Source organism: Heterodontus francisci, chromosome 31 (genome assembly GCF_036365525.1).
Source record: "Heterodontus francisci isolate sHetFra1 chromosome 31, sHetFra1.hap1, whole genome shotgun sequence".
NCBI classification, from domain to species: domain Eukaryota; kingdom Metazoa; phylum Chordata; class Chondrichthyes; order Heterodontiformes; family Heterodontidae; genus Heterodontus; species Heterodontus francisci.
In genome coordinates, this window is record NC_090401.1 from 50,532,075 (window position 1) to 50,548,407 (window position 16,333).

Sequence of the window (16,333 nt, forward strand, 5' to 3'; positions counted from 1 at the left end):
AAACATGAAAAAAACCAGTGGGTAAGCAAACTGAACAAAGTACAATGAAATGAAATAAACAAAAGAAAAAAAATGTAAAAAAGAAAAAAATAACTAAAAATAAAAGTAAAATGGGGGGGCCTATCATGCTCTGAAATTATTGAACTCAATGTTCTGTCCGGCAGGCTGTAGTGTGCCTAATCGGAAAATGAGATGCTGTTCCTCGAGCTTGCATTGATGTTCAGTGGAACACTGCAGCAAGCCCAGGATAGAGATGTGAGCATGAGAGCAGGGGGGAGTGTTGAAATGGCAAGCAACCGGAAGCTCAGGGTCTTGCTTGCGGACTGAGTGGAGGTGTTCCGCAAAGCGGTCACCCAGTCTGCGTTTGGTCTCCCCAGTGTAGAGGAGACCACATTGTGAGCAGCGAATACAGTATACTACATTGAAAGAAGTACAAGTAAATCGCTGCTTCACCTGAAAGGAGTGTTTGGGGCCTGGGATAGTGAGGAGAGAGGAGGTAAATGGGCAGGTATTACACCTCCTGCGATTGCAGGGGAAGGTGCCATGGGACGGGGACGAGGTGGTGGGGGTAATGGAGGAGTGGACCAGGGTGTCGCGGAGGGAGCGATCCCTTCGGAATGCTGACAGGGGAGGGGAGGGGAAGATGCATTTGGTAGTGGCATCACGCTGGAGGTGGCGGAAATGGCAGAGGATGATCCTTTGGATATGGAGGCTGATGGGGTGGAAAGTGAGGACAAGGGGAACCCTGTCATGGTTCTGGGAGGGAGGGGAAGGGGTGAGGGTAGAGGTGCGGGAAATGGGCCGGACACGGTTGAGGGCCCTGTCAACAACAGTGGGGGAGAATCCTCGGTTGAGGAAAAAGGAGGTCATATCAGAAGCATCGTCATGGAAGGTGGCATCATCAGAGCAGATGCGTCGGAGATGGAGAAACTGGGAGAATGGAATGGAGTCCTTAAAGGAGGTAGGGTGTGAAGAAGTGTAGTCCAGGTAGCTGTGGGAGTCGGTGGGCTTATAATGAATATTAGTAGACAACCTATCCCCAGAGATGGAGACAGAGAAGTCGAGGAAGGGAAGGGAAGTGTCAGAGATGGACCATGTAAAGGTGAGAGAAGGGTGGAAAGTTTTCCAGTTCAGGGCGGGAGCAGGAAACGGCACCGATACAGTCATCAATGTACCGGAAAAAGAGTTGGGGGAGGGGGCCTGAGTAGGACTGGAACAAAGAATGCTCGACATATCCCACCCATGCGGTTACGCATAGCAACAGCTTTTACTTGCAGGAAGTGAGTTAAGTTGAAGGATAAAGTTGTTCAATGTGAGAACAAGTTCAGCCAGGCGGAGGAGGGTGGTGGTGGATGGGGACTGGTTGGACCGCTGTTCAAGGAAGAAGCGGAGAGCCCTCATACCGTCCTGGTGGGGGATGGAGGTGTAGAGAGATTGGACGTCCATAGTGAAGAGGCAGTTGGGACCAGGAAACTGGAAATTGTCAAAATGACGTAGGGCGTTAGAGTCACGGATGTAGGTGGGAAGTGACTGGACCAGCAGAGAAAAGATGGAGTCAAGATAGGAAGAAATAAGTTCAGTGGGGCAGGAGCAGGCTGACACAATGGGTCTGCCGGGACAGTCCCGTTTGTGGATTTTGGGAAGGAGGTAGAAGTGGGCTGTCTGGGGTTGTGGGACTATGAGGTTGGAAGCTGTAGACGGAAGATCTCCAGAGGAGATGAGGTCAGTGACAGTCCTTTGGACAGTGGTTTGATGTTCGGTGGTGGGGTCATGGTCCAGAGGGAGGTAGGAAGAAGTGTCTGTGAGTTGGCGTTGAGCTTCTGCAAGGTAGAGGTCTGTGCGCCATACAACAACAGCACCACCCTTGTCTGCAGGTTTGATGACCATGTCGGGGTTAGACCTGAGAGAACGGATGCCTCAAGTTCAGAGGGGGACAAGTTAGAGTGAGTGAGGGGGGGCAGAGAAATTGAGATGACCAATGTCTCGCTGACAGTTTTCAATGAAGAGATCAAGAGCGGGTAAGAGGCCGGGTGGAGGGGTCCAGGTAGAGGGAGAATGCTGGAGGCGGGTGAATGGGTCTGCTGGTTGGGGGGAGTATCCCTCCATGTATACTACATCTGCTGCTGTACCCTCATCTACACATCTAGTCACCTCCTCGAAAAATTCAATCAAGTTAGTTAGACAAAATCTCCCCCTGACAAAGCCATGCTGACTATCTCTGATTAATTCCTGCTTCTCCAAGTGGAGATTAATCCTGTCCCTCAGAATTTTTTCCAATATTTTCCCAACCACTGATGTAAGACTCACCAGCCTGTAATTACCTAGTTTATCCCTGCTACCCTTCTTGAATAATGGTACCATATTCGCTGTCTTCCAGTCCTCTGGTACCTCTCCTGTGGCCAGAGAGGATTTGAAAATTTGTGTCAAAGCCCCTGCTATCTCCTCCCTTGCCTCACATAACAGCCTGGGATACACCTCATCTGGGCCTGAGGATTTATCCACTTTTAAGCCTGCTAAAACAGCTAATTATTCCTCCCTTTGAATGTTAATATGTTCAAATATATCACAATCCCCCTCCCTGATCTCTACACCTACATCGTCCTTCTCCATAGTGAACACCAATGAAAAGTAATCATTTAAAACTTCACCTATGTCCTCCGGCTCCACACAAAGATTGCTATGTTGGTCCCTAATGGGCTCTACTCTTTAATAAAAGCAAAATACTGCGGATGCTGGAAATCTGTAACAAAAACAAGAAATGCTGGAATCACTCAGCAGGTCTGGCAGCATCTGTGGAAAGAGAAGCAGAGTTAATGTTTCGGGTCAGTGACCCTTCTTCGGGGCTCTACTCTTTCCCTGATTGTCCTCTTACTCTTAATATACCTATAAAACGCCTTAGGATTTTCCTTTATCTTGCCCGCCAGTGTTTCTTCATGTCCCCTCTTCGCTCTCCTAATTACTTTTTTAAGTACCACCCTGCACATTCTATACTCCTCTAGTGCCTCCGCTGTTTTCAGCACTTGGGATCTGTCGTGAGCCTCCTTTTATTTTTCCTGATCCAATCCTCTATACCCCTTGACATCCAGGGTTCCCTGGGCCTGTTGGTCCTACCCATCGCCTTAACGGGTACATGTTGGCTCTGAACTCTCACAATTTCCTCTTTGAATGACTCCCACTGATGTGATGTAGACTCTCCTACAAGTAGCTGCTCCCAGTCCACTTTGGCCAGATTCTGTTTTATCATATTGAAATCGGCCTTCCCCCAATTCAGTACCTTTATTTCTGATCCATCTTTGTCCTTTTCCATAACTACCTTAAATCTTACAGAGTTATGGTCACTATCCCCGAAATGCTCCCCCACTGACATTTCTACCACTTGTCCAGCTTCATTCCCGAGGATTAGGTCCAGTACTGCCCCTTCTCTTGTAGGACTTTCTACGTATCGGCTCAAAAAGCTCTCCTGTATGCATTTTAAGAATTCCGCCACCTTTAAGCCTTTTGCACTAAGACTATCCCAGTTGATATTGGGGAGGTTGAAATCCCCTACTATTATTACCTTATTATTTTTACACCTCTCTGAGATTTGCCTGCATATCTGTTCCTCTATCTCTCCCTGACTGTTTGACGGCCTATAGTACACACCCAGCCAAGTGATTGCCCCCTTTTTGTTTTTAAGTTCTACCCAAATGGCCTCATTTGAGGAACCTTCTAAGATATTATCCCTCCTTACTGCAGTAATTGACTCCTTGATCAACAGTGCAATGCCACCTCCTCTTTTATTCCCTCCCCTGTTGCGCCTGAAGATTCTATACCCTGGAATATTGAGCTGCCAGTCCTGCCCCTCCCTCCACCATGTCTCTGTCTTCTTTCTTCTTTCTTTGGCCTCCTTGTCTCGAGAGCACCTAGAGGTGGTCAGTGGTTTGTGGAGCAGCGCCTGGAGTGGCTATAAAGGCCAATTCTAGAGTGACAGACTCTTCCACAGGCGCTGCAGATAAAATTGGTTGTCAGGGCTGTTACACAGTTGGTCTCTCCTTTAACTTCTGTCTTTTTTCCTGCCAACTGCCAAGTCTCTTTGACTCGCCACTCTTTAGCCCCGCCTTTATGGCTGTCCACCAGCTCTGGCGTTCACTGGCAGCTGACTCCCATGACTTGTGTTCAGTGTCACAGGACTTCATGTCGCGTATGCAGACGTCTTTAAAGCGAAGACATGGACGGCTGGTGGGTCTAATACCAGTGACGAGCTCGCTGTACAATGCGTCCTTCGGGATCCTACCATTTTCCATGCGGCTCACATGGCCAAACCATCTCGAGCGCCGCTGGCTCAGTAGGGTGTATAAGCTGGGGATGTTGGCCGTTTCGAGGACTTCTGCGTTAGAGGTACGGTCCTGCCACCTGATGCCAAAGATTCTCTGGAGGCAGCAAAGATGGAATGAGTTGAGACATCGCTCTTGGCTGACATACGTTGTGCAGGCCTCGCTGCCGTAGAGCAAGGTACTGAGGACACAGGCTTGATACACTCGGACTTTTGTGGTCCGTATAAGTGCGCCATTTTCCCACACCCTCTTGGCCAGTCTGGACATAGCAGCGGACGCCTTTCCCATGCGCTTGTTGATTTCTGCATCGAGAGACAGGTTGCTGGTGATAGTTGAGCCTAGGTAGATGAACTCTTGAACCACTTCCAGAGCGTGGTCGCCAATATTGATGGATGGAGCATTTCTGACGTCCTGTCCTATGATGTTCGTTTTCTTGAGGCTGATGGTTAGGCAAATTCATTGCAGGCAGCTGCAATCCTGTTGATGAGTCTCTGCAGACACTCTTCTGTGTGGGATGTTACACTGTTTGGGATCTTCTTCTCACTGCTGCTCTCATATATGTTCAAGTCTTCAGAAGAAGGAATTTTCCTCCACACAAGATCGGATGGCAGATTGTTCAACCTTGCCCGTCTTACAGCGAAGACCAAAGTACGGAAAGTCCTCATCAGGGAACTCCTATTTGCTGACAATGCTGCATTAACATCCCACACATGTCTCTGTGATAGTAATAACATCATAATCCCGTGTGCAAATCAACGCCCTCAATTCATCTGCGTTACTTAAGAGTCCTTGCACTGAAATAGATGCAATCCAGCCTTGCATTTTTCGCTTGTGCCTTACCAGGTCTATATTTGTTCTGCCTTCCAGACAGACTCACTTTCAGTTCTATATTGCCCCCTACTGTACCTCCACTCTGTATCCCATTCCCCTGCCAAGTTAATTTAACCCCCCCCAACAGCACTAGCAAACCTCCCAGCAAGGATGCTTGTCCCATTCCAGTTCAGGTGCAACCCGTCCAACTTGTACAGGTCCCACCTTTGCCAGAAACAGATCCAGGAAACTAAAGCCCTCCCTCCTGCACCATCTCCTCAGCCAGGCATTCATCTGCTCTATCCTCCTATTTCTAAACTCACTAGCACGTGGCACTGAGAGTAATCCAGAGATTACAACCTTAGAGGTCCTGCTTTTTAATCTGCTACCTAGCTCCCTAAATTCTCGTTGCAGGACCTCATCCCTTTTTCTACCTATGACGTTGGTACCAATGTGTACCACAACCTCTGGCTGTTCACCCTCCCCCTTCAGAATGTCCTGCAGCTGCTCCGTGACATCCTTGACCCTAGCACCAAGGAGGCAACATACCATCCTGGAGTCACGTTTGTGGCCATTGAAACGCCTATCTATACCCCATTACAATAGAATCCCCTATCACTATAGCTCTTCCAACCCTTTTTCTTCCCTGCTGTGCAGCAGAGCCGTCCTTGGTGCCACGGAACTCGCTATTCCTGCTTTCCCCTGGGAGGCCATCCCCACCTCCCAACAGTATCCAAAGCAGTATATCTGTTTGAGAGGGGGATGGCCACAGGAAACACCTGTGCTACCTGCCTGCGCCTACTACTCCGTCTGTTGGTCACCCATCCCTCTTATGCCTGTGCTGCCATTTCCTGCGGTGTGACCACCTCTCTAAACGTGCTATCCACGACGTTCTCAGCATCCCGGATGCTCCACAGTGAATCCACCCACAGCTCTAGCTCCGTAATGCGGGTAGTCAGTAGCTGCAGAAGGATACACTTTCTGCACACATGGTTGTCAGGGACACTGGAAGCATCCCTGATTTCCCACATAGCGCAGGAGGAGCATATCACGGGTGCAAGCTCTCCTACCTTGACTTACCTTTAAATTAATTAGTTACTCATTTAAAAAATATTAATTGCACTAGGGGCCTTGTTCTACTCCAAACACTACCCAGTACAATCTAAAGTCTTTAATAAATTACACTAATTAAAAAAATAAACACCCTTTAGTACTACTCACCTTATCACTTGTGTTATTTTAAAAAAAAACTTTCCTTTTTTTAAGCAATATAAATGCACTAACAGCTGTTACTTACCCAGCCAATCACCTTGCAGAATTCCCGTGATGTCACTAAGTTTTTCTCCTCTTTTCGAGTCTCAGCCCACGCCGAGAGACTCGGAGCCAACCACCGCTCCACTCCCAGGTAAGTGAATGAGAGCCTTGAGCCCCGCTCTTTATTTACAGCCGCCGCTCAGGATCAGTTTCCTCGCAGGTCCGCCAGCCTCCGCTCCGCTCCCAGGTAAGTAAGGGCCTCGTGCCCCGCTCTTTATGTACAGCCACCACTCCGGATTAGCTTCCTTGCAGGTCCGCCAGCCACCGCTCCACTCCCAGGTTGCTAATTGTGCTCGAGAGGGTGGTGATGAGCCACCTCCTTGAGTACAAGGCTATTTCAGAGGGCAGTTAAGAGTCAAAAACAACCAATTCAAACAGGATAAGCTAACAAGTAAGAAGCACCAAAAGAAGAGTTTCCTTGGCTTTGAGGGCCTGATTGCCAGGATGGGGGCAGAGGGAGAGTAGAGAGAGAATGTCACCATGCTCCTGCCTTATTTGGCAGATCATTTCAAACGGGCGTCACTTGCCTCTTTGGAAGAGGTAGGCATGGTGTCTCGGTTCGAGGTGGCTCCAAGATGGAAACTCAGGACCGGGTTTTAGACTTAACAGTCTGATACCTGAGCCGGACAGGTCCTCAGCACTACAGGACACCAGATGGCTTGGTTCACGAATGAAATGTGGAGGGTGGACCTGTCTCTGTGGGTTGGTATTCTTTCCACTTGACTTCCGATCGCCTTGCAGCCCAATATGTGATTGCTTTTAGTGTGATTTGACTATCACCAACAATATAGTCAACACTTGCATGACTTGGGATACAGTTATCCTGTCATTTTTATCTTGCTGCCAAGTGCTTTCGGCCCCCGTTGTGACCAGTGGTATGCAACAGTCTGAAATCCCGCCAGTAGACTAAGACACCACTTGTACTTGACATTGCAAGATACAGGCTCAAGGAGCTGAATAGCCTATTCCTGTTCCTATGAGTGTAAAACCAGTTGGGTGTCCAGTAAGGTTGAAAAACTGCTTGGGTGCGTTTTGAACACCCGTTTTAACACCTTGTCAGTGGCAGCACTGGTGGCTCGGAGTCAGATGGTTGTGGGTTCATCGGGCACTTGAGCACATAATCCAAGCAATGACCATCTCCAACAAGAGAGTTTCTAACCATCGCCCCTTGACATTCAATGGCATTACCATCGCTGAATCCCCCACTATTAACATCCTGGGGGTTACCATTGACCAGAAGCTAAAATGGACCAGCCATATAAATACCATGGCTACAAGAGCAGGTTAGAGGCTAGGATTCCTGCGGCGAGTAACTCACCTCCTTACTCCCCAAAGCCTGTCCATCATTTACAAGGCACAAGTCAGGAATGTGATGGAATACTGTCCAGTTACCTGGGTAGGTGCAGCTCCAACAACACTCAGGAAGCTTGACACCATCCAGGACAAAGCAGCCCGCTTGATTGGCATCCCATCCACAAACATTCACTCCATCCACCACCAACACACAGTGGCAGCAGTACAGTGTGTACCATCTACAAGATGCACTGCAGCAACGCACCAAGGCTACTCAGGCAGCACCTTCCAAACCCGCGACCTCTACCACCCAGAAGGACAAGGGTAGCAACTACATGGGAACACCACCACCTGCAAGTTCCCCTCCAAGCCACACACCATCCTGGCAGTAGTCCCTGTGTCTGCGTGGGTTTCCTCCTGGTGCTCTGGTTTCCTCCCACATGCCAAAGACTTGCAGGTTGATAGGTTAATTGGCCATTATAAATTGCCCCTAGTATAGGTAGGTGGTAGGGAAATATAGGGACAGGTGGAGATGTGGTAGGAATATGGGATTAGTGTAGGATTAGTATAAATGGGTGGTTGATGGTCGGCACAGACTCGGTGGGCTGAAGGGCCTGTTTCAGTGCTGTATCTCTAAACTAAACTAAACTGACTTGGAACTATATCGCCGTTCCTTCACTGTCGCTGGGTCAAAATCCTGGAACTCCTTCCTAACAGCACTGTGGGTGTACCTACCCCACATGGCTAGCAATGCCCACATCTCATGAAACGAATAAAAAAAAACACACACTTCAGTGCAGTACAGAGGAAATGCTGCACTGTTATAGGTGCTGTCTTTTGGGTGAGGCATTAAACCAAGGCCTTGTCTGCTGTCATGGGTAGACATAAAAGATTCCCTGAAGAGCAGGGGAATTCCCCGAGTGTCCTGGCCAGTGTTTATCTCAAAAGCAACACTACTTGGAAAAAAAATTTATTCAGGCATTTACTCATTCCTGTTTGTGTGACCTTGATGCGCATTTCCCTTCGCTGCAATACGAACTACACTTCAAAAGTTCTTAATTGGTAGTAAAGCACCTTGGGACATCCTGTGGCTATGAAAGGTGCTTTATAAATGTAAGTTCTTTCTATCTTTTTACTCACAAGTAATGGCGAGTTTTGGCTCGTGTGTCCAACCTCAAAACATTGGCAAGTAAAGGCCTGCGCGTGCTCTAGCCCTGAATTTGCATCTTTAATTTTTCTCCTATCTCCCCTCATGCCCTCTCCAGGACCATCTTGTCCATGAGCGCCAACACCTTCACTGTTGACTCGATCCCACAAAACTGCTGATCACCAAACTTCCCTTCCTAATCCCTGTGCTTGTTCATATTGTAAATGGTTCCCTCTCCTCAGATACTGTCTCCCTCCCTTTCAAATATGCCATTACCGCCTCAGCAAAATGAACGCCCTTGATCCCTCTGCCCTTGCAAACTATAGACCCATCTCCTACCTCCTTTTCATCTTCAAAGTCTTTGTGTGTATTATTTATTTATTTTTTATTTAGAGATACAGCACTGAAACAGGCCCTTCGGCCCTCCGAGTCTGTGCCGACCAACAACCACCCATTTATACTAACCCTACAGTAATCCCATATTCCCTACCTACACTAGGGGCAATTTACAACGGCCAATTTACCTATCACCTGCAAGTCTTTGGCTGTGGGAGGAAACTGGAGCACCCGGGGAAAACCCACGCAGACACAGGGAGAACTTGCAAACTCCACACAGGCAGTACCCAGAATCGCACCCGGGTCGCTGGAGCTGTGAGGCTGCGGTGCTAACCACTGCACCACTGTGCCGCCCCAATTCACCTCCCAATTGTCACCTCCCAATTCCGTGCCCAACTTTCCTGCAACTCCATGTTTGAACCTCTCTAAACCAGGTTTTTCCCTCCTGCTACAGCACTGAAATGGCATCAATCAGAGGCACAAATGAAATCCTCTGTGACTGTGTCCAGTTTTGGTCTCCTTACTTAAGGCGGGATATAATTGCATTGGAGGCAGTACAGACAAGGTTTACTAGGTTGATTCCTGGGATGAAGGGATTGTCTTATGAGGAAAGGTTAAGAATGTTTGGCCTATACTCATTGGAGTTTAGAAGACTGAGATGTGATCTTATTGAAACGTATAAGATTTTTAGTGGGCTTGACAGGGTAGATGCTGAGAGGATGCTTCCCCTCGTGGGGGAACCTGGAACTTTCTTTTTTTTTCTTTTCTTTTGGGCCTCCTTATCTCGAGAGACAATGGATACGCGCCTGGAGGTGGTCAGTGGTTTGTGAAGCAGCGCCTGGAGTGGCTATAAAGGCCAATTCTGGAGTGACAGGCTCTTCCACAGGTGCTGCAGAGAAATTTGTTTGTTGGGGCTGTTGCACAGTTGGCTCTCCCCTTGCGCCTCTGTCTTTTTTCCTGCCAACTACTAAGTCTCTTCGACTCGCCACAATTTAGCCCTGTCTTTATGGCTGCCCGCCAGCTCTGGCGACTGCTGGCAACTGACTCCCACGACTTGTGATCAATGTCACACGATTTCATGTCGCGTTTGCAGACGTCTTTATAACGGAGACATGGACGGCCGGTGGGTCTGATACCAGTGGCGAGCTCGCTGTACAATGTGTCTTTGGGGATCCTGCCATCTTCCATGCGGCTCACATGGCCAAGCCATCTCAAGCGCCGCTGACTCAGTAGTGTGTATAAGCTGGGGGTGTTGGCCGCTTCAAGGACTTCTGTGTTGGAGATATAGTCCTGCCACCTGATGCCAAGTATTCTCCGAAGGCAGCGAAGATGGAATGAATTGAGACGTCGCTCTTGGCTGGCATACGTTGTCCAGGCCTCGCTGCCGTAGAGCAAGGTACTGAGGACACAGGCCTGATACACTCGGACTTTTGTGTAGGGGGCACATTTTCAAAATAAGTGGTCTCCTATTTAAAATGGAGATGAGGTGGAATTCTTTCTCTCAGAGGGTCATTAATCTTTGGATTTCTTTTCCCCAGAGAGCAGGGGAGGCTGGGTCATTGAACATTTTCAAGGCTGAGTTAGATTTTTGATCTACAAGGGAGTCAAGGGTTATCGGGGGGGCACACAGGAAAATGGAGTTAAGGCCATAATCAGATCAGCTATGATCTTATTGAATGGTGGAGCAGGCTCAAGGGGCCGAATGGCCTATTCCTGCTCCTACTTCTTATGTAATTATGTTCTTATGACTGCGATGTGGTGCACAATCCCTCCTCATCCCTCTTGACCCTTCAGCAGCCTTTGACACAGTCGACCATACTATCTTACTCCAACATCTCTCCTCTGCTGCCCAGTGGAATGGGATTGCCCTCATCTGCTTCCACTCTTACTTATACAATAATAGCTAGAGAGTCTCTCGCAATGGCTTCTCTTTCGCCCTTACACCACTGGAGTTCCCCAAGAGTCGATCCTTGGTCTCCTTCCTATTTCTCATCTACATGTTGCCCCTTGTTGCCATTATCTGAAGGCATGACGTCAGGTTCTACAAGCACTCTAATGACACCCAATTCTACCTCACCACCACTTCTGTCAACCCTTCCACCACCTCTGATTTGTTACGCGCTTATCCAACATCGTATTCTGGATGAGTCAAAATTTCCTACAATTAAATACTGGGAATGCCAAAGCAATTGTCTTCAGCCCCTGCTATAAATTCAGCCTCTGATTCCAGCTGCTATACTGTTTGCAAACGCGGCGTCCAGTTTATCCTTGAGCTGAGCTTTCGAACCCTTGCCATATCCTCTCCATCACACAGACTGCTGATTTTCACCTCCATAACATTGCGAAACTTTAAGCCTTCCTTCACCCCACCATTGGTGACTGTGCCTTGAGGTCTCTAGGCTCTAAGCTCTAGAATTTACTCCCCAAATCTCTCCACCTCTCTCTTCTCGAAGCCATACCTTAAAACCTGCCTCGTTGACCAAGCTTTGTCCTAATGTCCCTGTGTTTGACTCTGTCAATTTTGTCTAATTACTCTCCAGGAAAAGTGCCTTGGTCGTTTCCCTATGTCAAAGGTGCTCTATAAATGCAATTTGTTTGCATAAACGCACATCTCCAGAGCTCCCACTTGACTAAGATTGCAAATGTAGAACCATTGGGGCGGGTGAGAAGAAATAAAAACATATTTATATAGTGCCTTTCACAACCACAGGACACCCCAAAGTGCTTCACAACCAGTGAAGTACTTTTGAAGTATAGTCACTGCTGTAATGTAGGAAATGCGGCAGCCAATTTGTGGACAGCAAGCTCCCACAAACAGCAATATGATAATCAGATAATCTGTGTAATGTTGGTTGAGCGATAAATATTGGCCAGTACATCGAAGTGATCCCCCTCCCTGTCACTTTTTTCGCAAGTCTTCCTTCCCCTCTGTTGCTGTTCCAAATTCTAGAATTGTGCTTTACATTCTCTCCCCCCCCCCTCTCTCTTTTATACACGTTTGCACCTCTGGTGAATGTTCAATTTGCAGCCTTTGGTACAATTTGGCTGCTGCTGCAAATCTCACTGTGCAGTTCACTTGACTCTTCTTACCCCTCGCACGACTTGCTCTTACTGGCATGAATGCAACCGCGACATTAGTCGACAATGAAAACCCATCTTTAATTGCATGACAGCCGTCTGTGCAAACACTAATCTGTGTTGCTGAAAACCCGTGGCACTTTTTGCAGTTTCCAGCCTTTTGCTGACAAAAGTCTGTGCACAAATGTGTGACTCAGGTTGCTGCTGCACTTCATTTATTTTCCTGTCTTTCTTTAATTTTCTTCTTTCTTTCTTAATTTAATGTGTGTTAAATAACTGAGGGGTGGTGGTCATGGTGTAATTCCACAATAAGAAAAATTAGGCCAAATTTGTGGTTGCAAGGATTGTATTGTCAGTACCTTCAAAGAAAGGCTGGTGATTTTTTTCTCCTTTTCTACTTTTAAATTGACTTTTAATTTGTAGAAATGAAGAATATTAATATATATATAATGATGAAAGGGAAGGGTTTGAGGGGGTGAGGCTGTCACCTGTTTCTAAGAGACTAAGTCAAGCTGCAAGTGAGACAAAGGCAGAGTGAGTGGGGGAAGGGAGGCTGCCCTTGCCCAGGATGCCTTGCGTCCGAGTGTCCCAGTGTAGCGCCATGTTGTAAAGAAGAAGCATCGGAGAAGGGGCCGCAATCTACTGCAATCTGCCCGCTCTGCCTGTGAGTATCCCCGTCCGACCCCACCAATCGACAGCTTAGACACCCAGCCACCAGCAGAGCCCGATATTGGGGGGCGGCGGGGCGCCGGAGGGGGAGAATTTCTGCGATTTGTTTTCCTCCAGCGCCCCTTTCTGCCCAGTATTTTAGGCTCGGGGGCCATTGTTATAATGTGTGTGTATCGGGGAGAGGGGTGGGTTGTGGGGGGAGGGGCAGGACAAGCAGCATTATAACTAAGGGGGGGGGGGTGCATTTTAGGGGGCTAAAAGGGGTTAATTTTACAGGTTCATCCACCTCTGCACAAAGCCAGATGGTTAAAGTTTGCGAAAATGTGCTGGTCTCAATTATTTCAGGAAACGAGGCTTTTACAATGGGGAAGGAAGGCTAGTTTCAATGCATGAAATCCTGGGGTTGTTTTCATAATTGCAACATCAGTTAAAATATTTGTTTACTTGTTTAAAAGGTTGAAATGTAGATTTGAAGAAAAGCGTTGTGAAATGTGGGTGGTTTGCGTATTTGGTGTGGAGGGCATTGCTCTTGGGTAAAACTAAGATTTGTTGTCTGAAAATGTTTTTGTGTGTGAAATATATGCTGGCACTTGCTACACTTTTGAAATGATTTTTCTCTTGGTGAAGTGAATTATTTGTTTAAGAGAATAAGGTTGCCTAAGATTGGAAAAAATAAACATTTCATTAAGTTATAATTCCCATGTTTTTATTGCTGATAGGGCAAATATTGGAATTGATGAAAGCTAGTTTGTGTGCAGGATCAGTTGCGTTCAATATTTCAACAAGAAAATGAGATCTGGTATTGTCTAAAATTCAGATGTTGAGGATTTTTTTTCTGTAGGTGTTGATGCAGCTCTGCCAGGCCTGTAATTAGGAAAGTTGTATGGTTTCTGCATATGTCCCAACTGTAGCTGTTCCTGAAGCTTACATTGGGTTTAAAAGACAATTTTTAGTTTTATTTTTCTGCCTTGTATATACATTTTGCATTAATTGGTAAAACAATTTTTGTTTTGAATCATCGCTTTTTCCTCAAGATTCAACGAAGCATAATAGTTGTGCACATATTGATTACTGAATTCACTGAGTTTTAAAATATCTCTTCGATGTAATTGTGCAAAGCAAATATTTTAACTGGCACGATGTTTTGTTGAAAGATGTATGAAATACATGGATTTGGTTAGTTGGCTGATAGAAATCCCCTCACCCTATTTTAATATTAAAAATATATATGTTGGGTTCCATGTTCCTTTTTTGATGCTGGGTGTATCAAAAGCACAGTTGTTGAGGGGTGTGAATTACACAAATTAAGAGTCAGGGAAGCTGAATTAAACTGCAGTTTAACACCTTCCAGTCAGTCCTGTTTTGAATTTGTATATTTTTTAATAAGTACACGTTCGGACACATGAATACTAAGATGAGATTGCAGGTTCCTCTGCTATTCAAAAGCATAATTTAAAAAATACTATTTCCATTCAGTTGGGGATACAAAAGCAAACTGGGAAAGCTGGAAGATTTGCAGTAAGAGCAGAATATCCCCTGCCCAGCAGTTCTAGTATTTTTATACCATGTGTATTTCAGTTTCAAATCTAGGCCTGTTTCTCTTTGTTGCATCTATATATTCTGCAGTGCCAAGACACATGGTTGGGGGTGGGGGTGCTGCATGTTCAGTGCTTGTCAAATATAATTTCTGTATTTTGAATTTCCTTGTTAAGTTGTAAACTTGCACGGGCCCATGGAAAATAGAGGCTGGAGATGGCATGGTCATGTGCTACTTAAAGACGTAATTAATAAAAAAAAATACATGTTCTTCCGGCATGTGCCCTGAATTTATGCATTGATTTTTATTTTATGTTGTAAAATAGATTGCAGCACGTGGGATGTATTGAGGGGGATTCACATGCTGTTCAAAGCCATTTTTAAGGAGACCCCTTCCTGTTAAGTTCTATTTTCCATTTGTTAAATGCATACATTGATTTTAAGACCTCGAGGATTTGGGGGTGAATTTGCATGTTCTTGTATTTATTTCTGGAAGTTTTATTTTCAAAAAGAATGGATGCGAAGCTCCTTTCTATTCACAGTCACATTTTCATGCGATCATTTTTCCATTTGCAGTGAAGTATATTCCAACACGTGGAGGAACTTGGGGTGGGACTTGTCTGTTGAAGTACCATCAAAGCCCATTTTCAGTTGTGGGAAGCAACACTGCATTTTATGTTTTTTGTTAAAAAAAAAACTTTAAATTTTAAGATTTTAAATACATATTCAGTAACAAAAAATTGTGTTTTTTTATGCTTTTTATTTCTGCTTGCAAAAATATTTTAAACTATGCTTTATTGTTTATATGTTTTGTTTTGCAGGTGTAGGTGGAATGGTTGTTCCCTGTGTTTTTAAGGTATGAATGAAGTGCTCTGGCAGGACTCCCTCCCCCAGCAGCAGTATCAACAGCAGCCGCCACCTCAGGACAGTTTCGGTAACAGCATCGCTCACAACATGCCCGTGGTGTTAACAGGACCCTCCGCTGCCGGCCCCCAGCAACAGCAGCAACAGCACGTCGCCTCCCAGGTGCTGGCCGCTGCCTCGGTCTCCGCGCAAGGCCCTGGCTCGATGGGGCCTCCCGTGCCAGTGGTGGTGCCAGCGCTTGCACTGGCCGCGGGCCGCTCGCAGGACGATGCCATGGTGGATTATTTCTTCCAGCGGCAGCCAGGGGAGCATCTGGGAGGAGGTGGCGGCAGTGGAGTTGCTGGGGGTGGTGGTAGTGGAGGTGGCGGAGGAGGAGGTGGAGGTGGCGGTTACAATGGGAAGCACCGCTGGCCTACAGGAGACAGCATACACGTTGAACATCACCAGGTCAGTGCCTTTCCTTAGGTTGATGGTGGGAAGTTGCAGTCCAAGTTTATCTTATTTTCACCCAGCATGCACACTTTCTAACAATTCATTAGGTAGCAATCAGGAGTGAAATTTTTTTTTGCTGTGCCTTTCCTTTGTGTACCAAGCATTCAGACATTTCCCAATTGCTCAGCCTTAATAACATACATCCAAGACATATTGTAGATCATAAACATCTGGGTTTGCATTTTGCTGTCGTAACAGTCCTAAATATAAACATATATTCCATAAATGGGCATGAAATTAAGAATGTTTCTTACTTAATCTTGAGTGATCATGGGTTCAAGCCCCACTCCGGGACTTGCATAGAGTTACATCAAGTCGACCAGCACAGAAACAGGTCATTTGGCCCAACTGGTCCATGCCTGTGTTTATGCCCCACACAGGCCTCCTTCCATCCTTTCTTATCTAACCTCATGTGTTTTATCTAGCTTTCTCTTAAATGTATCAATGCTATTTGCCTCAGCTACTCCCTGTGGTAGGGCGT

The 16,333-nt window shown here is 46.5% G+C and overlaps 1 protein-coding gene across 7 annotated transcripts in view; it reads left to right on the forward strand.

Moving 5' to 3' along the window:
• Positions 1 to 16,333, forward strand: part of pum1 (pumilio RNA-binding family member 1) — a 170,673-nt gene that overhangs the window by 41,076 nt on the left and 113,264 nt on the right. For 4 of the 7 annotated variants that reach the window (XM_068011554.1, XM_068011560.1, XM_068011559.1 and 1 more), the window contains exons 1-2: positions 12,851 to 12,955; positions 15,318 to 15,807. In XM_068011554.1, the coding sequence (XP_067867655.1) occupies positions 15,355 to 15,807 (453 nt within the window). In that variant the 5' untranslated portion in view covers positions 12,851 to 12,955; positions 15,318 to 15,354. Of the gene's footprint in view, positions 1 to 12,850; positions 12,956 to 15,317; positions 15,808 to 16,333 lie in introns of those variants that run through there. The other 3 variants (XM_068011556.1, XM_068011558.1, XM_068011557.1) reach the window with 1 other exon arrangement.